The sequence below is a fragment of the Chlorocebus sabaeus genome, chromosome 1 (assembly GCF_047675955.1).
Source record: "Chlorocebus sabaeus isolate Y175 chromosome 1, mChlSab1.0.hap1, whole genome shotgun sequence".
In the NCBI taxonomy this organism is placed as follows: domain Eukaryota; kingdom Metazoa; phylum Chordata; class Mammalia; order Primates; family Cercopithecidae; genus Chlorocebus; species Chlorocebus sabaeus.
Genome location: NC_132904.1, coordinates 29,926,439 through 29,953,455, shown reverse-complemented (window position 1 = coordinate 29,953,455; position 27,017 = coordinate 29,926,439). Strand labels below are relative to the sequence as shown.

The following is a 27,017-nucleotide window of genomic DNA, read 5'->3' as shown; positions in this document are numbered from 1 at the left end:
AGATCAAAGCTGGACAGAGAATGACTTTGACGAGATGAGAGAAGAAGGCTTCAGTCCATCAAACTTCTCAGAGCTAAAGGAGGAATTACGTACCCAGCGCAAAGAAACTAAAAATCTTGAAAAAAAAAGTGGAAGAATTGATGGCTAGAGTAATTAATGCAGAGAAGGTCATAAACGAAATGAAAGAGATGAAAACCATGACACGAGAAATACGTGACAAATGCACAAGCTTCAGTAACCGACTCGATCAACTGGAAGAAAGAGTATCAGCGATTGAGGATCAAATTAATGAAATGAAGCGAGAAGAGAAACCAAAAGAAAAAAGAAGAAAAAGAAATGAACAAAGCCTGCAAGAAGTATGGGATTATGTAAAAAGACCAACTCTACGTCTGATTGGGGTGCCTGAAAGTGAGGGGGAAAATGGAACCAAGTTGGAAAACACTCTTCAGGATATCATCCAGGAGAATTTCCCCAACCTAGTAGGGCAGGCCAACATTCAAATCCAGGAAATACAGAGAACGTCACAAAGATACTCCTCGAGAAGAGCAACTCCAAGACACATAATTGCCAGATTCACCAAAGTTGAAATGAAGGAAAAAATCTTAAGGGCAGCCAGAGAGAAAGGTCGGGTTACCCACAAAGGGAAGCCCATCAGACTAACAGCAGATCTCTCGGCAGAAACTCTACAAGCCAGAAGAGAGTGGGGGCCAATATTCAACATTCTTAAAGAAAAGAATTTTAAACCCAGAATTTCATATCCAGCCAAACTAAGTTCCATAAGTGAAGGAGAAATAAAATCCTTTACAGATAAGCAAATGCTTAGAGATTTCATCACCACTAGGCCTGCCTTACAAGAGACCCTGAAGGAAGCACTAAACATGGAAAGGAACAACCGGTACCAGCCATTGCAAAAACATGCCAAAATGTAAAGACCATCGAGGCTAGGAAGAAACTGCATCAACTAATGAGCAAAATAACCAGTTAATATCATAATGGCAGGATCAAGTTCACACATAACAATATTAACCTTAAATGTAAATGGACTAAATGGTCCAATTAAAAGACACAGACTGGCAAACTGGATAAAGAGTCAAGACCCATCAGTCTGCTGTATTCAGGAGACCCATCTCACATGCAGAGACATACATAGGCTCAAAATAAAGGGATGGAGGAAGATTTACCAAGCAAATGGAGAACAAAAAAAAGCAGGGGTTGCAATACTAGTTTCTGATAAAACAGACTTTAAACCATCAAAGATCAAAAGAGACAAGGCCATTACATAACGGTAAAGGGATCAATTCAACAGGAAGAGCTAACTATCCTAAATATATATGCACCCAATACAGGAGTACCCAGATTCATAAAGCAAGTCCTTAGAGACTTACAAAGAGACCTAGACTCCCATACAATAATAATGGGAGACTTCAACACTCCACTGTCAACATTAGACAGATCAACGAGACAGAAAGTTAACAAGGATATCCAGGAATTGAACTCATCTCTGCAGCAAGCAGACCTAATAGACATCTATAGAACTCTCCACCCCAAATCAACAGAATATACATTCTTCTCAGCACCACATCGCACTTATTCCAAAATTGATCACATAATTGGAAGTAAAGCACTCCTCAGCAAATGTACAAGAACAGAAATTATAACAAACTGTCTCTTAGACCACAGTGCAATCAAACTAGAACTCAGAACTAAGAAACTCAATCAAAACTGCTCAACTACATGGAAACTGAACAACCTGCTCCTGAATGACTACTGGGTACATAACGAAATGAAGGCAGAAATAAAGATGTTCTTTGAAACCAATGAGAACAACGATACAACATACCAGAATCTCTGGGACACATTTAAAGCAGTGTGTAGAGGGAAATTTATAGCACTAAATGCCCACAAGAGAAAGCAGGAAAGATCTAAAATTGACACTCTAACATCGCAATTAAAAGAACTAGAGAAGCAAGAGCAAACACATTCAAAAGCTGGCAGAAGGCAAGAAATAACTAAGATCAGAGCAGAACTGAAGGAGATAGAGACACAAAAAACCCTCCAAAAAATCAATGAATCCAGAAGTTGGTTTTTTGAAAAGATCAACAAAATTGACAGACCGCTAGCGAGACTAATAAAGAAGAAAAGAGAGAAGAATCAAATCGACGCAATAAAAAATGATAAAGGGGATATCACCACCGACCCCACAGAAATACAAACTACCATCAGAGAATACTATAAACACCTCTACGCAAATAAACTGGAAAATCTAGAAGAAATGGATAATTTCCTGGACACTTACACTCTTCCAAGACTAAACCATGAAGAAGTTGAATCCCTGAATAGACCAATAGCAGGCTCTGAAATTGAGGCAATAATTAATAGCCTACCAACCAAAAAAAGTCCAGGACCAGATGGATTCACAGCTGAATTCTACCAGAGGTACAAGGAGGAGCTGGTACCATTCCTTCTGAAACTATTCCAATTAATAGAAAAAGAGGGAATCCTCCCTAACTCATTTTATGAGGCCAACATCATCCTGATACCAAAGCCTGGCAGAGACACAACAAAAAAAGAGAATTTTAGACAATATCCCTGATGAACATCGATGCAAAAATCCTCAATAAAATACTGGCAAACCGGATTCAGCAACACATCAAAAAGCTTATCCACCATGATCAAGTGGGCTTCATCCCTGGGATGCAAGGCTGGTTCAACATTCACAAATCAATAAACATAATCCAGCATATAAACAGGACCAAAGACAAGAACCACATGATTATCTCAATAGATGCAGAAAAGGCTTTTGACAAAATTCAACAGCCCTTCATGCTAAAAACGCTCAATAAATTCGGTATTGATGGAACGTACCTCAAAATCATAAGAGCTATTTATGACAAACCCACAGCCAATATCATACTGAATGGGCAAAAACTGGAAAAATTCCCTTTGAAAACTGGCACAAGACAGGGATGCCCTCTCTCACCACTCCTATTCAACATAGTGTTGGAAGTTCTGGCTAAGGCAATCAGGCAAGAGAAAGAAATCAAGGGTATTCAGTTAGGAAAAGAAGAAGTCAAATTGTCTCTCTTTGCAGATAACATGATTGTATATTTAGAAAACCCCATTGTCTCAGCCCAAAATCTCCTTAAGCTGATAAGCAACTTCAGCAAAGTCTCAGGATACAAAATTAATGTGCAAAAATCACAAGCATTCTTATACACCAGTAACAGACAAACAGAGAGCCAAATCATGAATGAACTTCCATTCACAATTGCTTCAAAGAGAATAAAATACCTAGGAATCCAACTTACAAGGGATGTAAAGGACCTCTTCAAGGAGAACTACGAACCACTGCTCAGTGAAATAAAAGAGGACACAAACAAATGGAAGAACATACCATGCTCATGGATAGGGAGAATCAATATCGTGAAAATGGCCATACTGCCCAAGATTATTTATAGATTCAATGCCATCCCCATCAAGCTACCAATGAGTTTCTTCACAGAATTGGAAAAAACTGCTTTAAAGTTCATATGGAACCAAAAAAGAGCCCGCATCTCCAAGTCAATCCTAAGTCAAAAGAGCAAAGCTGGAGGCATCACGCTACCTGACTTCAAACTATACTACAAGGCTACAGTAACCAAAACAGCATGGTACTGGTACCAAAACAGAGATATAGACCAATGGAACAGAATAGAGTCCTCAGAAATAATACCACACATCCACAGCCATCTGATCTTTGACAAACCTGAGAGAAACAAGAAATGGGGAAAGGATTCCCTATTTAATAAATGGTGCTGGGAAAATTGGCTAGCCATAAGTAGAAAGCTGAAACTGGATCCTTCCCTTACTCCTTATATGAAAATTAATTCAAGATGGATTAGAGACTTAAATGTTAGACCTAATACCATAAAAACCCTAGAGGAAAACCTAGGTAGTACCATTCAGGACATAGGCATGGGCAAAGACTTCATGTCTAAAACACCAAAAGCAACGGCAGCAAAAGCCAAAATTGACAAATGGGATCTCATTAAACTAAAGAGCTTCTGCACGGCAAAAGAAACTACCATCAGAGTGAACAGGCAACCTACAGAATGGGAGAAAAGTTTTACAATCTACTCATCTGACAAAGGGCTAATATCCAGAACCTACAAAGAACTCAAACAAATTTACAAGAAAAAAACAGCCCCATCAAAAAGTGGGCCAAGGATATGAACAGACATTTCTCAAAAGAAGACATTCATACAGCCAATAGACACATGAAAAAATGCTTATCATCACTGGCCATCAGAGAAATGCAAATCAAAACCACAATGTGATACCATCTCACACCAGTTAGAATGGCGATCATTCAAAAGTCAGGAAACAACAGGTGCTGGAGAGGATGTGGAGAAATAGGAACACTTTTACACTGTTGGTGGGATTGTAAACTAGTTCAACCATTATGGAAAACAGTATGGCGATTCCTCAAGGATCTAGAACTAGATGTACCATATGACCCAGCCATCCCATTACTGGGTATATACCCAAAGGATTATAAATCATGCTGCTATAAAGACACATGCACACGTATGTTTATTGTGGCACTATTCACAATAGCAAAGACTTGGAATCAACCCAAATGTCCATCAGTGACAGACTGGATTAAGAAAATGTGGCACATATACACCATGGAATACTATGCAGCCATAAAAAAAGGATGAGTTTGTGTCCTTTGTAGGGACATGGATGCAGCTAGAAACCATCATTCTTAGCAAACTATCACAAGAACAGAAAACCAAGCACCGCATGTTCTCACTCATAGGTGGGAACTGAACAATGAGATCACTTGGATTCGGGAAGGGGAACATCACACACAGAGGCCTATCATGGGGAGGGGGGAGGGGGGAGGGATTGCATTGGGAGTTATACCTGATGTAAATGATGAATTGATGGGTGCTGAGAAGTTGATGGGTGCAGCACACCAATATGGCACAAGTATACATATGTAACAGACCTGCATGCTATGCACATGTACCCTAGAACTTAAAGTATAATAAAAAAAAAAAAAAAGAAACTATAAAAAAAAAAAAGAAATAGGAGATCTTAAGCTGAAAATCACAAAAGATAAGTAACTGAATGAAAATTACTTATCTTAGTGTCACCCCTACCTCACCAAATACTTCTTGTCATTTCCTCCTCTCCTTTTGAGATTCGCTGCCAATTATTATAACTTCTTTTTGATGGAAATTATTTACTATGCCACCCCTGCAGGATTGTTTTACTCACTCTACTATTTGCAGTAGGACTATATGCTGTAGCACCCTCAGGGTGGAATATCAGACAGAGAATCTCAATTACTGTAGCATTCTGCTTAATTATTATCCTCATAGCAGGAATAACAGTTACGAAAAGGAAGTAAATACGAGCATTTTACTTTCACTCAGTCTGTTACGACTTTTTATCAGACTTGGTTATACATCACACCCTTTAGCTCCTGCAATACCTGCCATGGTCCACTTGTACATCAAGACTAATGACTGGGTCTGTCCTAAGTGGTTTGCTCAGTTCAGTGACGCTAAAGAAACGTACAATGACCCGCAATTCACCGTCTTAGGATTCCCTTTATTGGCTTCACCTTTACCCTTACAGACCTACCAGGCATAAATTGGACATGGCATAGGGGCAACACTCTGCTCCCAGTGCCGGAGAACACTCTGCCCAAAGATAAGCTTCACATCCTCAGTTGGGACAAAGCCCAGTAATAGCAAATGCCTCCCTCTGCTTTAAAAGCAGCGAGGAAGGATCATGCTCGGGAGATCTCAGATATTGTAACATCACACTTGTAATTGCTGATGGTTCAAATATTTAGGGAGGAGAGTGCAAGAAGGGTGATCTAAAAGGATCAGAAGCCCTAGTTGGGGGGCTTTCAGAATCTAGCCTCTCATTCTGGTTGGAAGTCCCGATGGGAGTGGCATGCTCTAAGTAACCACTTTGACTATAATGTAAACATGGGCCTTTCAGAATATGCCCCCTCATGGAATTCCAGGCCCTTGTATGATGTTTGCTAATAGTAACAGCTTACAGAAATGTGGGCGAACTGGAGGCATCTGGACTGACAGCCCCTGCCACAGGATCATCTGTGATATTGGCCAGGGCATATTATGTCTTTAATTTTTCGAAACTCCATTTGTCAGGTGGACGCTTCTCACTTGGCATGTCAAATTCCAAATGGCATCGTAAATATCATAACTATGGATATCCTCATCCCAAGGATGCCCCTATTATATGTAAAGAAGGGAAACTTCTAAGATACAAGAAAAATCTGCTGGTGTCTCTCACAAGCCACAATTTAGAACCGTCCCTTCAAGGAACAGTGCTTTTTTTTGTTTGTTTGTTTTTTGTGGCTCCTGGATACATTTAATCCTCCCAAGGCATTGGAAGGAAACTTATACTATAGTAGCACTAGTTCCTGACTTATTATTTTTAAATTCTACCAAGATGGCAGCATCATCTGGGGTCATCCTTAACTTAGGCTCTTTTCTAGAGACTACACTACATTGAATATGCTGGACAAAGAGATCAATCATTTCTATGCCCTCATAGGGAGATTTAACTGAAAGAGCAGACTGGGGAGGGCACGCACAGGACAATCCCATCTTAGAAAAACCATGAATGGGAAATTCTGTAGCTAGAGGTCTAGTCTGGATTACGGGCATCCCTCTCCTTGAAAGATCAGTACTTAATATTTCTATTACGATGCAACAAGGGTAGAAGGTAACTGTAGGTGCCATAGAGGCACAACAGCAATCTATAGACTGTTTCACCTCAGTAGTAGCACAGAATAGACAGGGCTTAGACGTCCTTACAGCTGAAGTAGGAGGTACCTGTGCACTTATAATAAAACATGCTGCTTCTGGATTAACACCTCTAGTAAAGCAGAGGAAAATCTACAGGTACTTAAAGATCAAATCAAAATCATTAACAGGCTACAAGAACATGCAGGCTTCAGCCCCGGGTGCCTACAATTCCTCTTTAATGAATTCTAGTCTTCTTTATGGAATTGGTTAGCTCCTTTATGAAGCCCCCTCTTACTTATATGTCTTGTATTAATATTTGGACCTTGCATACTCAATACTATGACTCAAATCATTTCCTCTTGCCTAGAAGCAATCAAACCAAATGGTGCTGCAAACCGAACCACACACGGACATGCCACTCTTCCGAGGACCCTTAGATCAACCCCAGGAGGAGCCCTAGCTGTTGTTCCCCACTTGATGTCCCTTTTCAGCAGGAAGCAGCCAGAAAGAGTCCTTGCCCCAAACCCCCTAACAGCAGTTAGGATGGCATCTCCTTAGGGAGGGAATATGACAGGAGTTATTAAGGAAAAACTGTTGGTATTTCTTATACCTGTCCTTAAGAAATCTAGCCCAAATTACCTATGCCTGCATAATTTCCTATTTCCTTATTTAGGGATATAAGTGATATTTTGATCATCTTAAAGTACAGCTAATGGGAAGACTCCTGCAGTCTTCCAACCCTTAAAACTATCAATTTGCAGAGCAAATTGCAAACATTACAGAAAATGGTCTTTTATTACAGGTCTCCCCTTTCTCTTTTGTCTTTTCCAGTGCTGAGTATTACAGCAATTAGCCAGCTTCAAGCTACAGTAATAACAATGACAAGGCAGCTGCTGTTAATACATTTTCAATCCTTGAGACCCATAAAATTAAAATTTCAAAGAGAATTATCACTTAGCAGGCACCAACAGAGATATACTTGGTGAAAATGAAGTCATTTAAACTGTCCAGAAGAAAGGAACTGCCAGAACATATATTTTAACAAGAATTGACAAGAAGGAAAGGTTTAGTTGGTATCTAGTTCTCTCCTGAATGTCAATATTACTTTCCTATTATTGTTAGATCTGGTTTTCAATTATAATAATAATTTTGAAATGTGTATCTAAAGATTGATTACAATCAACTATTTATAGTAAAGGTTATACAGTGAGGAGGAAACACATTTAACAGCATTTTATACATATCAAAATCATTAACATCTGACAAGTTTTGATTTGGTACATTATTTTTCCCATTTTTCAATCTAGTTATTTTAAGGAAATCAGCCTGGCTTGTTTCTGAGATACTACTCACAGCCAACAATGGCTCTAATCCCCTCCCCCATCTTTTCTTTCAACTTAAGCAAATACAGGCATATATTCCTCAGATACATACATGTTTTCCTGGGAGACTCTCATACAAGTATAAAATAACATGCATGAAAGCTATTACTAACTCATCAATAAACGGGGAGACTAGTAAGATGTCACAACTGATTCAAAGGGAGAATTCAAAATATACATATATAAGTAATGAGGAATCCTGACTTAGCAAAATTGGACACTGTCCATAGGTTAACAATAAAATGAATCTCCACTGAACACAACTTGCATTTCCATAAACAATAATTACCTGCGTAACTGTCAGGATTCCACAACTGACAGTTGTAAAATATCATAATGATAACTCCAAGACACCCCGTAAATACTCTTTTTGTTTGCTTCAAAGTCTTTCACTTATTTTCCTGACACTGGCCTCAGGAAGGGGCTGAATGCAGGCACAGTAAAGATGTGTTGTACTTTCTCTCTGTCCTTGGTCTTCGTTTCATTCTGCACCTTTGTTGCACTTGTCTCTCTGTGCATCTTGGTTTTCTTTACTTGAATGCCCCAGCTCTCCCTTCTACCTTCACTGCACTTAAAAACCCTCCTCCTCCTCCTCATCAGTCAAGTGTTGACTAGAAATCAGAAGACATGGAGCCTGTTTTTAGTTTTGACCCCCACTAGCTGTGTGCCCTAAGGCAAGTCAGTGATACTTTCTGGGCATCAGTCTCCTTCTATTAATAATCTGGATCAGTGATCTCCAGACTTCTGAATTAACACCAGTAGTTTGTTCTATGTGGTATTGTTTATATCTGTCTTAATGAAGGATGGTGGGAGTATATGCTGGGTAGGTGAAGAGGAGAAAGGGTATTTCAGTCAGAAAGGATGCTTAGTAGCCGGAAGTGGTTATAAATTACGTTCTGCAGGATGGAGGTAAAAGGGAGGCTGAGTCTAAAGGGTCTTCCATGCTATGCACAGGGCTTTGGCCTATATTTTACGGATGACTGAAAACCACCAAGGAGTTTGAAACATAAGATATGTGATAAGAGTCTGTTTTTGAAACACTTGCACAGTGGCAGTAAAGGAAAGAGGCTGAAAGGCAGTGGCCAAGAAAGCAAAAGCTCAGCAGAGCAGGGAGGCTGCTGAAAGAGTTTAAAAAGGAAGTTGGAAGGCAGGGACTGTGAAGATGCATTGGGAAGATAAAGGAGTTGGGGTGAGAAAACTGAAGGAGAGAAAGGAAGGCTTCAAAGACTCCCAAGTGTGTGCTCAGCTGAGTAGCTGAGTGGATATCATTCCCTGGGATGTGGGTCAGAAATATTACCATATGCTGAACACTCTTCTAGGCCCTGGGAATTCAGCCGTAAACTAGACCTGAATTCCCAGGGCCCGACCTAAAAGAATTCACATTCTAGGGAGGAGTTTTTAAAAAGTAAACAGAAGAATACACAAATAAATTGTAAAAAGTGCCAAGAATGAAACAAACAAGGGACTTGGAGAAAAATGGCAGGGATCAAGTTTGATTAAGGCAGTCAAGGAAGGCCTCTCTGAGCAGGTGGCATTTAATCTAGGACCTAAAAGACATGATCTAAGCCAGTGTATGATGAATGAGTATGTGTGCGTGTGAAAGGTTTTGTGCTGCGAGAGGCAAGTACTCCAGGCAGAGGAAACAGCAAGTGTGAAGGCTCTGAAGTGAGTAAGTATTTCACAGGTAGAAGATCAGCTGGCTGGAGCAGAAGTGAGGAAGTGCTGAGGGTGGCAGAAGATAAATTTGTAGGGGCCAGATATGGAAGGGCTTGAAAGCTGATGAGAACAGTCTTACCAGAAAGGAAATGATTCCTAATAGGAGACATGGGGAGAGGGAGAGAAATAATTATAGAAGGTGAGAGGGCTTGGAGATCCTGAGCTCTAGTGGAGGAACTGGGCTTCTTCCATTTCATGAAATAAGAGAGAGAAGCTGGGTTCACATTCCAGCAGATTGGTAGGTTTTCTGGTAGGAAGGCAAGGAAGTTCATTACCCAATGACTTCTACTGTCTTAAATATAAACAAAGTCATCAACTGGGAGTATGGCGACAGGGTATGAGAGGCCTGACAAGAGAATAAAAGGTATAAAACAGTCATCTTGGGGAGTGGAACAGTGAACTAAAGAAACAAAGAAGGGTCGTTGGGCAGCATTAAGTGCCGATCTGAGGTTGAAATCATGAAGCAAGGCCAGACAACAAAGTTGTGCAATATTCTCCAGCAATGTTCAGCTGCTCAACGCTGGCCCAAAGAAATGGGTGGCAGGGTTCATCCTGGCTAAAGGTTTGGCTAGGCCAATGCCATATGTAAATTAGGTCAACCATGACCTTAAGTAACAACTGTTTCAATAGACTAGGTGCGGAAGCAAGACCACAGTGGGCTTCACTCACTTTCATTCAGAAGTAAATGAAACTTGGAGGCATGGAGTTCTAATGACTCTTTCAATAGTGTTGCTATAAAGAACGGCCAGACAGGGAAAAAGAAGGGAAAACTGGTTAATTCAGACAGTTTTCTACTACATGCTAAGGGGTAACATTAGGAGATAGGGAGAGATTAAACATATAGGAGAGCAGAGGTCTAACAGGTCAGACTTTGTCGAGATAGGGAAGCCGGCATTAGAAAAACAGGAATGGGAGGAAAGGTAAAGATGCAGGTAAGTCTGTAATAATATTAACAAAGTAATATTAAATGTGTAATAATACCACTGATAATAAGAATTGCTAACATTTCTTTATTGAGTGCTTATTTTGTGCCAGGCATTTTTCTAAAGACTTTATATGGACTACTTTACTTTATCCTTATAACAACCCTATTGTACTAAGAGAGATTAAGTAACTTGTCCAAGGCCACCAAGATAGCAGGTGGCAGAGCCAGAATTTGAACCCAGGCAGTCTGATTCTAGATCCTGGTCCTTAACCTTTACATTATACTGCATGTAGGAAGAGGAAGAAATTAAGAAGTTCACACCTAATAGCTTTCAGTTTCTTTGTGATTTTGGAGGAAAGGTCACCTTTGAAATAAGTGTGGGGTAAAGGATGAGATGAAATGGTGAGGTTCTGGAACAGCTACTTAGGGGATTGTAAAAGGAAACTCCCCAGAGGACTGTCACATGCTACTCAGAGGCCAGCTGCAGTAGGACACCAGAATATTTGTAGAGACACTAATTCATATAGTTGAATATACCCAAAAGAGTGTATGGTAAAGGGGTAGGGGTTGGGTAGAGAAGGATATGACCATGGGAATGGGATGTTAGAGTGAGGGGGAGGTAAAGATGAACAGCACTGATGAGGTCAAGGAAAAAAAAGGGCAAGGTATTGGATGTCCTTGTGTTGCAGAAATACCAAAGAACAAATATTTGTTCAGCGTCAACAGATATAGGACACTGTGATAGTTAAGGTAAAATAAAAAAATAGAAGTAGTCCCTACCTGGTTTTTCTCTGCAACTAAGCAGAGCTCCCTAAAGGGTAGGGAATGGGTTGTTGGTATAAGCTATACCTACCACAGTGCTTTGCTCAATAAACAGTGGTTGCATTAACATCATATCTCTTACATTTAAAAAAGTCCTATATCAGAGGTTATGGTATTTTGTAGACTGCTTCGGGCTCACAGGAAGTTGTTTATTTGGTCTACACAATGCTTAGAAAGAGTCTGAGCCTAAATTTTAAAGTCAAGAGATTTCATATAAAATCTGAGTTTCCAGTTTCCTTTAAAAAAGCAAAACTAAACAATGGGCTGATAATACTCCCACATAGCAAAAACGATCAGCGTTGTGTACTGCTGCCTCTTAAAACAGGGCATATGCTGGCCCTAGTATCTTCTTTTTGGTTTCCATCTGGCCAATCTAAAATGCCATATTCTCCATAAAGTCTTCCATGAGTCACTGTATGAAATGACCTTCCCCTCCCTGTAAACTTGCAAAATACTTTGTCATCCTCTAACAGAACTTCGTCCTTTCCCCTCATGCCCCACTGCCCATTACTCATATATATTAATTATAAATACGCATTTGCAACTGCCCAAGTTTCTGAAGAATAAGAACAACTTACTCATGTTTGCATTTTTCAGCCTGGACTTTAATATACAGTTTCTGAGTAAATGCTTTCTCTTTTAGGGAAACACTCTATGACTTTTGCTGATGCTAGAAAAAATCAGTTCAAGGGCCAGTCAGTAGGGATTTAATTTCAGAACTGTAAAGCCAGTTTAGAGATTATTGTTATAAGCTGAATCTGACCTGAAAATAACACACTTGACGCCTGAAGAATCTTTAGAATACAAGAAGAAAGTACATGAAACATAAATCACTTGGGAAAGTTACTGCAAAGGATAACAAAAATTATTGAAAGGGCTACAGAGGGAGGCAAATAATATGTGTTCAGAAAAGAGTGTTTATCAAAGACAGAATAATAAATAAATAATGCACAGGTCTTGAGAGGGAAGGTTTTGGTGAGCAAGTCTTCTAAATCTTTATCTCCAATCCAGGTCTCTCTCCTAGCTTGAAAGCAATACCCAGTGTGATGGTTAATACTGAGTGTTGACTTGATTGGATTGAAGGATACATAGTATTGATCCTAGGTGTGTCTGTGAGGGTGCTGCCAAAGGAGGATTAACATTTGAGTCAGTGGGCTGGGAAAGGCAGACCCACCCTTAATCTGGATGGACACAATCTAATCAGCTGCTAGGGTGGCTAGAATACAAGCAGGCAGAAAAATGTGATAAGGGAGACTGGCTTAGCCTCCCAGCCTACATCTTTCTCCCATGCATCGAACTCCAAGTTCTTCAGTTTTGGAACTCAGACTGGCTCTCCTTCCTCCTCAGCCTGCAAACGGCCTGATGTTGGACCTTGGGTTCATGTGAGTTAATGCTTAATAAACTTCCCCATATATATATATATACACACACATAATTCCATTAGTTCTGTCCCTCTAGAGAACCCTGCTTAATACACCCAGTGTATAGTACCACATGCTGAGGCTGTACCTCAAACTCAACATGTCCACAACACGCCCATGATAAACTGTTTCTTCCTCCTGTATTCTCTTTCTGGTGGACCACCAGGCCCCAATCACTAGATCAGACACCTAAAAGTCATTCTTGATTTCTTTTCTCACTACACACATCTAATCAATAACCAAGACCTTCTGATTTTACTCCCTCACTCAGACCTCCAGCATCTCTTGCCTGGATTCTTGCCATGGCTTCCTAGTCTGTCTCCATGCCTCTAGTCTTTTTAACTCTAGCCAGCAATCCCCAGGCTTTCTTCAGTCGCCTTGGCTGATTATCTCATTGCCCTTCGTTTAAAAATCTAAGATTTGCTTAGCAGGTCCTTTAGGTCTGGTCCTAGTGTGTCCAGAATTGGTTCCTTCCAGTGGGTTCTTGGTCTCGCTGACTTCAAGAATGAAGCCGTGGACCCTTGCGGTGAGTGTTACAGTTCTTAAAGATGGTGTGTCCAGAGTTTGCTCCTTCAGGTGTTCAGATGTGTCCAGAGTTTCTTCCTTCTGCTGGGTTCGCAGTCTTGCTGACTTCAGGAGTGAAGTCGCAGACCTTCGCAGTGAGTGTTACAGCTCTTAAATGTGGTGTGCCCGGAGTTGTTGGTTTCTCCTGGTGGGTTCATTGTCTTGCTGACTTCAGGAGTGAAGCTGCAGACCTTCACAGTGAGTGTTACAGCTCATAAAGGTAGTGCGGACCCAAAGAGTGAGGAGCAGCAATATTTATTGTGAAGAGCGAAAGAACAAAGCTTCCATGGCGTGGAAGGTGACCCTAACCGGTTGCAGCAAGGCGAGCTTTTATTCCCTTATTTGGCCCCACCCACATCCTGCTGATTGGTCCATTTTACAGAGAGCTGATTGGTGCGTTTACAAACCTTTAGCTAGACACAGAGCGCTGATTGTTGCATTTACAATCCTTTAGCTAGACAGAAAAGTTCTCCAAGTCCCCAGTCAACCCAGAAGCCCAGCTGGCTTCACCTCTCAGTAGCTTTTCTCTTTAGCTTCATCTCTTCTCAAGTCTCTGGCCCCTACTTTATGTTCCAGAACACCAAACTTAATATGGGAACACACCATGTCCATAATCAGGGACAACCCTGAGATTGTGTACATGCTATTTCCCCTATGTGGAATATCTTTACTTTCACTGCATGTGGTTATGTCTTCCTGATCCTTTAGGCCTCAGTAGATACTTTCACTTTTTCCTGACGTATTCTCTAACCCAGTCAAGTGTATACTCCTAAATTACCTTGAACTTTCCCATCTAAGTCATATTGTCATATGTCATACTATGTCATATTGTCATACCATCCTTGTCTCTTTGCTAATTTGTCTCTGCCACTATACAGCATGTTCTAGGGGAGAAGGAACCAGATGCAGCTTGCACTCTTAAATCCACAATGCCTGGCACATAGTAGGCACTCACTAAATATTTGTTGAATTAATCACTTACAGTTGAACGTTCCCCTTCCTTAAGGCCAAAGAGACTGTCTCTTTCAATTGCCCATGACCCCCTAAAACTACAATGAAATTTTATGACTTCTTAAAACTTTTCTTATTGTTGTTTTTATGTATTTGTACAAAACCAGACAGACACAAATATCTAGAGGGGCTCATGTATTTAACTGGATATTCAAATCCAGTGTGAGCAGTGGAAGCTGTGGTAACCTGGCCAGCACCCTCGGTAAAGGTGGTATTCACTAGCAACCGCAATCCAGATCCCAGGAAAAAATAAGGGCCCGATGTCACCATATGTTCTGAGGTTTTAAAAGAAGCTGAAATGCTTCTGGATTTTGAAATGTTGACTTAGCCGGGCATGGTGGCTTACACCTGTAATCCCAGCACTTTGGGCAGCTAAAGTGGGTGGATCACCTGAGGTAAGGAGTTCGACACCAGCCCGGCCAACATGGTGCAACCCCATCTCTACTAAAAATACAAAAATTAACTGGGCGTGGTGACATGTGCCTGTAATCCCAGCTACTTGGGAGGCTGAGGCAGAAGAATCGCTTGAACCCAGGAGGCAGAAGTTGCAGTGAGCTGAGATCATGCCATTGCACTCCAGCCTGGGCAACAAGAGCAAAACTCCGTGCCGAAAAAAAAGAAACGTTAGCTCAAATTTTTCATGAACATTGAGTTAGGCAAATGAAACATGCCTGTCCATCAAGCTGTCTGTGGGCCATGTTTGGTATGAGAATCCTAGTTTATTCTGGGGTCCCTTAAGGCTCTCTTTGATGCTCACATTGCACTAAGATTTACTGATTGAGGGCATGAACACTTCTCCATACACACCTGCCTAGGAACGATCTCCAATTATCTGTCCTATCTCCAAGATCTCTCGCCCATCCAACCTTGCCTATCCACTGTTCTATTTTCAGAGTAGTCTTCGCTAATTTGGGGAAGTCACTTATTCAAACAAGACAGTGGTTGACAAATACTTAGCAATGAAATCTCCTGCTAGTTACTACTTTTTCATTAGGATTTTCAACCCTAAGAAAGATATACATGGGAGGAATAAGATAGATGGAACAAGGGAGCTAATTTTGAGGGGTTTCCCTGCCTCTTAGGTGGGGTTTATCATATTGTGCTGAAACTGCTTATTCGTCTAGTTCTCCAGACCCTGGGCCATCTGTCTTATGTACCGCCATCTCTGAGCGCGGAGAAGGTGCTCCATAAAACTGTTGGTTTGTGTAAATGACCGAAAACTACATGCAGAGTGAGGGTGGATTTCCCTTTGACTTCGGCTTAAGGAAGAATCGTTCCCATGATCATCCCACAATTCATCTAAAGGGAGACAGGCAAGGAGCAACCGTTCAAAGGCAAAGCGCTGGTAGCTGAGGCACAGCTCCGGTTCGGCAAATGTCTCCCGAGTGCCAAAAGTCTCCCCAAACGCCTAACTGGTCAGGGAGCAGAAAAGAAGCTTGGGGAACGCGGTCTTCGCCCCAGCTCCACTTCGGAGCTTCACGATTCCTTCTCTGGCCTGTCTTCCTGATAAATACCCGCTGAGGTCACCCAAACGCTATTCTCTCTCCGTTATTTGCTTCTTTCCAATGTTTGGCGCCCAGCTCCCGCCGTCGGAGCACCCCGTCCGGGACCACTGATCGCCTGGGGCCGCAGCCTTGCTTCCCAACGCGAAGGCCGCGGTGCTCCAGGGTCGCAAACTGCCCGGCCCGAAGCCCCGCCCCGCAGCCAAACGCCCGGCCCGCGACCCCGCGCCCAGCTCCCGCCGCCGGGTTCCGTCTGGGCCTCTACTCCTGGGAATAACCGGGACCGGTGACCCCGCCCCTACCTGCGCGCCGCATCTCCGGGAACAACAGTCTCCCTCCCGAGCGTCACAGCCAGACATGGCCTAGACCTGCGACCCACGCGGCCTCCAATCTCCGCACCGCTTTGCTTGCGGCGCTCAGCCTGGGTTGAGGCAGCAAGGCCGCAAATGCAATCAGGCGGCGCTGAGGGCAGCCCGAGGGCGGGGCGAACAGGGTGGGCGGGGTCTGGTAAGGCCCCTCCGGCTGGGCTATCCAGCAGCGCACTTGACTGCCCGGGAGGCGTGGCCAACGTGGTTGGAGGCGGGACTAGGAGGGCTTCAAGTCTGAGAGACCTAAAGGCACCTCGATCGTCTGGGGGCGTGGCCAACCATGTGGGAGGCGGGGCCTTGATGCTGGACATCAGGCTGTGCTGCGGGCAGCCGGTGAGAAGGCCGTGAAGATGGCGGCCTCCTGGAGGCTAGGCTGTGATCCGCGGCTACTGCGTTATCTTGTGGGCTTCCCTGGCTGCCGAAGCATAGGACTGGTGAAGGGGGCTCTTGGGTGGTCTGTAAGCCGCGGAGCTAATTGGAGATGGTTTCACAGCACGCAGTGGCTTCGGGGTGAGTGGCCGGGGCTCGCTCAGCTTCTCTGTGTAGCTGAGTGATGGGCCTGGGACAGGGGCAGTCTTGATTGAGGACCTGCGTCTGGGTGTTGAGGTGCGCGGCCTCCCTGTTCCTTTCCCTCTTTCTCTGGGTGGGGTCCGCCGACTCGGCCTAATGCATGCTGTGGAGGGTTTTCTTGGCAGCTGGGAGAACTCGACCCTACCCTAGGCCTCCTGGTTTGTATGACTTTGTGACCTTGCCTTGGAATTTGGGTTATTTGTGAGGCGCGGAGAGGGTTCCTAAACTCTCCTCCCTCAGCCCCCTTTCCAGTCAAGGCTCAGGTTTCTTTAGGGTTGTCAAACGTCTCGGACGAGAAAAAGCTGCCCAAGGTTGCCGAGATTGAAAAGCCACTGTTGGGAGTTCTTACTCATTCTCTAGGCCTCTCTGTTGGGACGTGTTTTCATTGAGGCCAGTCGAGTTTTACCCCATGCCATGACTCGTGGAAGACTTAAATTTGTAAATTCCTACGGCATCACAGACAAAGGTCCAGGAGAATGTTTCAAGCAAATATTTGCTTGAAAGAGCGAACATTTAGGAGATAAATCATACCAAAAAGTTTATTATAGAAAATTGTCGTTTAGTAATGATATTGATACGGTTAACACAATTCTTGCAGTATTTAACAGTATGCAAAATGGCAGGCTGGGTATTATTTTTCCTTATTTGGGGAGAGGGTTGGAGGGAGGCAGGGATGGAGAATAGGACTGACGTTTTTTAATGTGACGTATTACCTGCCAATCATCGTTCCTGGCACTCTAAAATTCATTAGAATTCATTCTACAGAATGAATTTTAATTTAAATTTTAATTTTAATTTAAATAGGTCTAATAGACATTGCCTTCGTATTCTGAGCTACCTGAGGCCCAGAAAAAAAAAAAAAAAAATCACACAAAGCCATGTAGTAAGATGAGTGTATTGGGGTTCCTAAAGATTCCGTAATGGGAACAATTTATTTCAGTTTTTTTTGGTGTAATGTTTCATAACATATTCCTTGGAGCAGAGGTGCTTTAACAGTGTGTGCAGAATTCCCTCTCTTCCCTCCTCCAAGTTTGTTGAAATTAAATTTTTTTACAGCTCCTAGAGATTTGGTCTGATCTAGTGTGGGGCTCAGGAATCTGCATTTTACAAATGTTGGATGAGTTCTGATGTTTTATTTTGACATTTAATGGAATGCGCTTTGAGACTCACTGCCTTAGAAAATCATGGAATATTAAAAGTTTGGTATTAGATATAATCTGGGAAGAGTGTTCTTAATCTTATCAAGCAGATCCTTTTGAGAATCTTTGAAAATGCTGCAGACTCTCTATACAGAGAAAGTACCATAAATGGTTACATACAAAAATGTGCACGTGGTGGCTCACAACTGTAATCCCAGCACTTTGGGAGGCGAGACTGGCAGATTGCTTGAGCCCAGGAGTTGGAGACCAGCCCGGGCAACAAAGTGAGACCCCTCCCTCTACTTGAAAAAAAAAAAAATTAGTCAGGCGTGCTGGCATCCCAGCTACTCCAGGGGCTGAGGCAGGAGGATCCCTTGAACCCGGGAGTTAGATGTTTCAGTGAGCTATGATCCTACCATTGCACTTCAGCCTGGGTGACAGAGTGAGACCCTGTCTCAGAAAAAAAAAAAAAAAAAAGAGTATACATAGGCCCAGTTTAATGCCTTTAGGAACTCACTTAGGCAAGCAATCCTTATCTGCATCCTCATGTTTTTTACCTATTGCCCATCCCCTAGACATATACCATGAACAACTTGTCTAACCCAGTTTGAATACCATCTGTCAGGAAGAAGGCACTGCATCTCATAGAAAGCCAAATTAGTTTTCTACTGCTGCTGCAACAAATTACCACCAATTAGTGGCTTAAAACAACACAAATTCACATCTCATAGTTCTGGAGGTCTGAAGTCCAAAATGGATCTTCTAGGCTAAAATCAAGCTATTGGTAGGAGCTGCATTCTTTTCTGGAGGCTCGAGACCCCATTCCCTTATGTTTTCCAGATTCTAGAGGTTTCTAAGATTCTTTGATTCATGGGCTTCGAAGTGAGCAATGGCTGGTTCAGTCTTTATCACATTACATCACTTTTAATACTCCCCCCTGCCTTCTGCCACTTACAAGGACCCTTGTGATTACATTGGGCTCATCTGGATGATCCAGAATATTTTCCCCATCTCAAGGTTGAGTAGAAACCTTAATTCCATCTTTAACCTTAATTCCCTCTTGCCATGTAACAGCATATTCATAGGTTCTGGGTATTAGGACGTGAACCTTTTGAAGCATGACATTTTGCATGTGAAGCTGTGGAAAGTATTTGGAAATACTAAGTATTTAGAAACTTTGGACTTTTTTTCTAATACCGAGCCAAAATTTATCCGCTTCTGACTTTCACCTACATACAGATTTTTGTTTTGCCATGCCGAAAACACGTGGCAATCCTTGGACTATTTGTTTTACAAAGTGTGAATATACGATGGTATTTTTTCTCTGAGCTTGGTAGAAACTGTAGTTTCATAAAACTAAGCTACTATTTGGATTACTGTAAACTGTACATTAAGTACGTTTATTGAACTGTTTCCTCTTTCACACAAATATCTAGGATTTAAAAATTTGTCAGTTGGAACTACCTTTGGAGTTTTGGTTTCCTTAAGAGGTGTTGGCAGCATTTTTATTAGCTATGACATACGCCATTGTCTTAGCACTTCCTAGAATTTCTCATTCACTTCTCACATAACCTAGTAAAGTTGGCATCATCTGCATTTAGTTGGACAAAAACACCAAGACTTAGAGAAATTGAGTCTCCTAAAGACACACAACTATGTTAATGAACTGAAGTGCATGTATGTATTTGTATACATATATTAATTTGCTTAACAAATCTTTAATTTGTATCATTCTCTCAATAGATTTATTGAGAATGCAGAGACTATCTTTCTCACCACTTATATTATTGAAGAATGGGTGAAGAAATTGGCATCTGTTAGCTGCCAGGCACATGGTAGCCTGCTTGGGAAGTAGTGGCCAGCTGAATCAAACAGATTCTCAGTATTTGCCACATGGCACATTTAATCATACTTAGTTTCTGGACATGCAATCCAAAATTCTATATAGGGCTGATCCTTAAGGTATTTATAGTGTCTTTGGGAATGTAAACAATAAAGGCATGATTTCAGTAGTGTATGCAGTAAGCTCAGAGGGGGTAAGTTTGAGATGATCAGGAAATAATATATAAGGCAGCTTCTTAGAGGAAGAGATGCCAGCCATTACAGGCTGAAGGAACAGCAGAAACCAAGACCCAGAGGCCAGAGTGCTAGTTATATAATTGACACATCATCTGTAAACAGTTTTTCAACCTACCCTAGACAGTTAACTTCAAACAGTTTAAATTATGGTCCTTTCAGAGTAGGTAGTATGATTTGGCATATAATTGGTAAGATGTTAATTAATAATATTGGTTTTAAGTTGTCTCTGAAGAATAACATGTTGAATTTAAAATAACCTGTGAATAGAAAAATAAATGAGGTTCAATCTTGGTGGTGATTTGCCTAGTATGTAATTATAGGCCTTGCATATTATAGACATTAAATAAACATACCTAAGGAAGCTAGAAATCTAGGACGTTATAAAAGAACACTAGAGCCTACAGTAGGATTGCAAGTTGGCAGCCAGTGAACTGACCCACATTGTTTTAGCAGAAAAACTTATGGCAAAAGTTTGAAATCAGGAGACTTTACAGACAAATCTAGATGTTTGTTTTCTCTTTAAAATTGAAAGTTAAACCCTATGTGGTGACAATTATCTAACACTGAATAATAATTATTCTTTTTAGGTAGGAAATTGCTTCCTACTTTGTCACTATCCCCCTTACATCTTAGCAAAGCTGAATGTCCCTTGGTATTTGCATCATCTCTAGTTGTCATTTTTTTCTTGTACCCTTATCTCTATGGAAAGCAGAAGACAAAAGACCAAGAAAAATGGGAGAAAGCAGATATTGTGTATTTATGTAAAGGAGGAAAATGCTTATCCATTTAATATGACAATAAAGAATGTCAGAATCTAAAGAAAAAGGCCTTAAGATGCTAGTCCTCTTTTCTTACCTGCCTGTTTTTTGTAGGCATATGAGTTTTTGACAGTAGTGCTATAACAAGGAGAGAGGGAACTTCTTTGATAGAGTTAATGGTATGGTATTTCTGCCAAAACACAGATACTCTTTTAGGCCTGGTTCTTATTAAGTGCTTATACACTGATAACTGATCAGATTGATACTGTCCTTCGAGTTCTCATTTACCTGTGGAAACAAACATGTAGAAAGCTGTAGTAAAAGTAGGATTTATTAAAAGGATAGAACATCACTTATAAAGTGCTGCAGGACTATGGGGAAACCATAATTATTCCATCTATTTCTTCTAGAGCTCCTATTGTCTTCTTTCTCTTATTTACTTTGTTTTTCTGTGCAGACTTGTGATTATCAATCTGTTTACTCCTGGCTTTTCTTTCTCAATGTCAGCTTGCCTTGCCTCATTGGTGATTCAGGCCTTTATGCACGACGCTCTGTCAGTTTAATTTAAGTGCCTACCATCATTTCTGTAATCTCCTTCCAAATTCCTTGAATAGAGTAACTGACCCACTGTAGATCAGTTGTGCTATAGGGCATGCAAGGCTGATTCTTTCTAAGGCTACGATTTGGACATTTTCTTTAAGAAAGTAGTATACGTTGAGAATGGATGATTGGCATGTCTGTTGCTATGACCGCGTGACTAAAATAGTTCAGTAGTGCAGTAGTGCTTTATTTTAATTGTTTCTGCGCTAGGTAATGACCAAGCAAAATGTATCATCTAAGCAAAGCAGATCTAGACTACTCAGCTGAGATGTTTGCCCATCCAAAGAAAATAGGGCAGGGGTAAATGAGATCTTACTACAGGCAGCAACAGGAGGGACTAAGAAGATTTAGATGATCAGGAAATATTTTGTATATGTTTACTTTGTTTTAAAGCATTTTATTCTGTATATGAAAGCAGCATATTAGAAGTAGCCATCACATACTGAGCTCTCACTATATTTGCATTACTTCTAACTCATAAAAACCCTGCAAAGGTTTGCCATGTTTCATAGGAGAAGAAATAGAGACTTAGAGAGGTTTTAGCATTTTACGCAAGGTTAGTGGATAAGTGGATGACTACTTTGGAACTGTGCACCTGATGACGTCCAGAGGAAGAAAAGAGGATCTTTCTTCTTGGATGTCTTTTTTGCAGAACAAAGAAACATCTTCTGTTACCACAGCAGAATTTTCTTATATTGTATTGACCAGAATTGGGTCGTTTGCCCTTTCTTAAGTTAGTTACTGGCTTGACTTCACTGTGTGAAAAATGGATAAACTTTGGCTCATCAAGGGGATGGGTGTGGAATCACTAACTCTGAGTGTGTATGCGCAAGAAAAATATATAGCTGAACAAAGTTAAGCTTCTACCAGCAAGAAAGAAATTTGGGGAGTAGGTTTGGGAGTAATAAGTAGCATTTATTGAGAGCTTACTATATACTGTGCACCCTTGTAAGCACTTTACATGAATCAGCTCCATTTAATATTCACAACTAATGCTATACTCTGGTAGATAGTTCAAGTTTCAACCCAGATCTGACACCAATGCCTGTTTCCTTAACCATAGTCTACCTCAGTATCAAGTGATAGCTTGATTATAGATTTCAGCAGAACAGTGTCAGAAGCTGACGTTTTGTTCACATGTGTACATTCTATATGAACATTTTTGCTTTTTTAAAAAAAAAATGAAATCAGACATAGTAATAACTGCATTGTAGACTAGCATTTCTGTGACAGCCTATCATTTTAGTACAATTAAGGACACCAAAATTCTTGAGTAGGTATAAGAGTGGCATGACTATTTAAGAGAGAGTATATATTGACTTCTCCTACCTGTAAATTTCTAAAGTGACGTACTCTTAAATATACCTTCTTATTGTTGTCTTGAGCTTAATTTGCTTTTTACAACAAATTGTGTAAGTCCCCAAAATATCGTGTGTGTGTGTTTTCTTATGCTAGGCTATAAATGGAATGCTAATTTCTTTTTACTCTTCTCCCAAGATGGCAAAGTAAAGTGAGATTCATGTAGAATTTTAATTTTATAGTTTAATACCAAGAAGGCCAGTATTGCAAGCTGAAATCTCTTCTAGAATGTTTGGTTTATTTCATTCAAAGGAAATGCATTCTACACCATATGCTATCTAAAAATTCTGGCTAACTTCTTTTCTAATGTGCTGTTGGATACTAAGTAGAAGTATAATAATATAGAATCAGCAGATTCTATAAACAAGATAGGGTATATGGTGATTCATTTTTTTGGTAGGCAGTACATTTACTATAGCTAGTGATCTGTTTGAAAACTTTCCGTTACTGTATAAATCAAGGACTTTATTATATGAAACATTTGTAGGGAAAAATTAGGATCAGCAAATGTCTAATTCAGGAGAGATTGCTTGGGAATCTATTAGTCCTGGTTTCTGGAGGGGAACAAATCTGTTAGAAAACTGATAAAAGCTATACCGCTTCTTCAGGAAAGCGCATGCATACAAAATTTTGTATATAATTCTGAGTCTAGAGGACTCAGATCTCCCTGTAATTTGTCCATAAGTACCACCTAGTCTAAAGCCTATTTCCATAAACATTTTCGTCATTTCCTAGCTTTCTGTTTTTTGGATAATAGCCATCCTAATGGATATTAAGTAGTACTAGTACAGATTTTTTTTTTTTTCCAGTCTTCATCAGGTAGAATCTCAGCTCTCATAATTCTTTGATTGTCTAATGGCACTTTTATCTACTACTGTCTAGTACTTGTGTATTTATCTTCTTATCTAAATTGTAATCCTTTTGAGGTGAAGAATCTGGTTTGGTCTAGGGCTAGGATAACAAGTATTCAGTAGGCATTTGTTGAATGCCTACTGAGTTTAATGAGATCTTGGTTTTCAAATATGAAATGTAGTGGGAATAGAGATTAAGAATTAGTGTACTTTAGTCATGAGAACACTGCTGAATTAGGTAGAGGAGAGAGTAAAAAGGGAACCTTCAAGTTTAGGCTGGGAAGGTGAAAGGAACCTGTGAATGCATCTCTCATTATTCCAAGTAGGAACTGTGATATTCTACAGTATTGTGACATCTTAACAATATTATAGGATATTGTGATACATCTAGCCAGCTATCTGAATGTCTCCAGCATATACCCTCTTAATTATTTCTATGCTGCCCATCAAAAATAAATAGCTATCATTTTCGAGACTTATTCTCTGCCAAGCCCCATGTGTTACCTTCTTTCTTTTTTTTTTCTTTTCTTTTTTTTTTTTTTTTTTTTTTTTTTTTTGAGATGGAACCTTGCTCTGTCGCCCAGGCTGGAGTGCAGTAGGGTGATCCTGGCCCACTGCAACCTCTGCCTCCTGGTTTCAGGCCTCCAAGTGCCCCCATGCCTGGCTAATTTTTGTATTTTTAGTAGAGTTGGGCTTTCACCATGTTGTCCAGGCTGGTCTTGAACTTCTGACCTCATGTGATCCACCTGCCTCAGCCTCCCAAAGTGCTGAGATTACAGGCATGAGCCACTGCTCCCAGCCTACCTTATTTCTTTATAAAAATCTATTTATGGCACTATTTTAAAGAAGAGGAAACAGACATGGATTGAATAAATAACTTGTAGGTGGTGGATCTGAAATTTGAGCCTAGGCAGTTTGATTCCAGTACCTGCTCTCTAAATCACTATGGTATTCTGCTTCTCCCTGAGTTTTTAAAAATTAAATATTTAACTAAATAATAAAATATTTCATGTAGCACAATAGTACATGCCTATAGTTTAAATAGTACTGAAAGGCTTGTAACAGTACAGTGGATCTCTGCCCCATCTCACCCAACTTTCCCAGTCTGCCTTAGAAGCAACCGGTTTTGTCTTTTAACTTCCTTCTGGCATTTGCCTATCTCCCTGTTTCTATTTTAGCCGTTATCTGTGGATGACTGACGGTCAGTGCCACCCTCTATTTTCCCTCCCCAGTGAAATTGTTTTGTAAGTCTTGGTCAAGTATTCACTGTTTACACTAAACAAATGTTATTCACAATTGAGGATTGTCCCATATTTCGATTGTTAGCCTTCTTTTTGCTGCAGTTATTGCTGCCTTTTAAATTTTTAACTAGTTTTCTCTGTGATAATTTCTAATTTATCTAACACTATGTAATAGCTTCTCCACACAGTTTTCTGTAATGTCAGCCACATCAGATACTTTCCCACTTAACTTATTTTTGTAGTTTTTATATATCCCCAGTTGTGTAGATTGAACTTCAAGCTCTTCTTTTTGCCCTCTGCAGAGAAAACAAGCTTCAGTCTTCTGTTGAATGAGGGTAGGTTCTGTTGAATGAGTTGTTACCTACCACTGGTTATGAGAGGGGATCCAGGTATCTAGCTACTTTTCAAACAGCGGTCACCCAAATCCTCCCTGGCTTAGGATACGGCTTTCTAGGGTCTCTTTAGCTGATTATTGTTTATCTATTTACTTTTCTGCTTCCAAAATTATGTGCCATTATTCCTTCTTTTCTCTCTGTCCTTGTGGGTTCTGTTTAAAAATAACAAAAACAAACAGCGTATTTTTTAACTTGGTGTTAGGTAAGTTTGAAAGAGGAAGTAAGATTGGATAAATTTATTGTAGACATATATGAAAATGTAGGTTATCAGAAATAAAAGAAATAAAAAGCCCTTATAGTAATATCACTAGCTAGAGATGACTACTGTTGCCATTTTAGAGTATTTCATTTCAGTCTTTGTGTGTGTACAAGCGGGGCAGGTAGAAATTGGATGATATCATCTACAGGTTTGAGCATCTCTAATCTGAAAATCTGACATCCAAAGCTTTTTGAGCACTGACCTGATGCTCAGAGGTGATACTTAAAGGAAATGTTCATTGGAGCATTTGGGATTTTGGACTTTGAGATTAGGGATGCTCAACCAGTAAGAATAATGCAAATATTCCAAAATCGGAAAAAATCTGAAATTAAGAACTCTTATAGTCCTAAGCATTTCTGATAAGGCATACTCAACCTATATATTGCTTATGGGTTATCTTTATGTTTGTTAGCATGCCAAGACCTGTAAGTGCTGTTTTCATACGAACTGTTGTGCATTCATTTTCTATTGTGGTCCATTGACATTTTCAGTCTATTTTTACTCCAGTACCACACCAGAATAACTCTTTGAACAAAGAAGACTTATATGACAAACGCTCATTTAAAATAAAAATAATGTAACTGCCTTTATTCCAAGTGTTACTATGTGCCTAGTGCTGATTTTTAAATTACTTTTACTTTATTCTGCTTTATTTCATCCAGCCTGCAGATGGCAGAATTGTTTTATTTGAACAGCAATTTTGAAGGCTCCGTTTTATTTAGTGTGTTCTGACATTGGAATGAGAAACGATTAAATGAACAGTCTCTCTCCCTATTAGCGAAGAAGCAAATTAATGTTAGAGACAGAGAGCCACACTGAGAAAGTACTGGGTAATTTACTTTTTCATTTGGTCTATCTTCGTTTCATGATTTTTGCATGCTGGGATTGTAAATGAACTAGAGCCTATAAATGAACTGGAGCATGATGTTTAAGCTGTACCATATGTAAACTGCTGAATACCCTTACTTTAGTCAGAGTAATGGAGCTTAAATCTGCTTCATATTAACCATAAAACAGGTTGTTCTGCATTTGTGTTTTAAGAGTTTGCGTGTATGAAATTTTTTTTTAAATCTGGAGACCTTTTAGTGTTCATATATAGATCATCAATTTAAAGCTTTGATATAGTTGAGTTTGCTGTGAAGTATGAGCGTTTTGTTCTTAGGATAAAAGAAATACTTTAGGGAACAAGAAACTAGAATTAGATTAGTGTACCATATTTGAAATTGAAGTCAGAATTATGCTATAGAAAAATTGGAAGAGCCCATTTGAAGAAATATAG

The 27,017-nt window shown here is 40.4% G+C and overlaps 2 protein-coding genes across 3 annotated transcripts in view; one reads left to right on the top strand and one right to left on the bottom strand.

Moving 5' to 3' along the window:
• The window catches only part of APIP (APAF1 interacting protein), a 34,551-nt gene extending 17,948 nt beyond the window's left edge, over positions 1 to 16,603 (bottom strand). The window contains exon 1 of one of the 2 annotated variants that reach the window (XM_008002190.3): positions 16,422 to 16,603. In XM_008002190.3, coding sequence (XP_008000381.1) covers positions 16,422 to 16,478 — 57 coding nt within the window. In that variant the 5' untranslated portion in view covers positions 16,479 to 16,603. The remainder of the gene's footprint in view (positions 1 to 16,421) is intronic. The other variant, XM_008002200.3, reaches the window with a different exon arrangement.
• Positions 16,604 to 16,780: 177 nt separating this feature from the next.
• The window catches only part of PDHX (pyruvate dehydrogenase complex component X), a 73,845-nt gene continuing 63,608 nt past the window's right edge, over positions 16,781 to 27,017 (top strand). Inside the window, exon 1 of the mRNA XM_008002210.3 lies at positions 16,781 to 16,997. Within this exon, the coding sequence (XP_008000401.1) occupies positions 16,838 to 16,997 (160 nt within the window). The 5' untranslated portion in view covers positions 16,781 to 16,837. The remainder of the gene's footprint in view (positions 16,998 to 27,017) is intronic.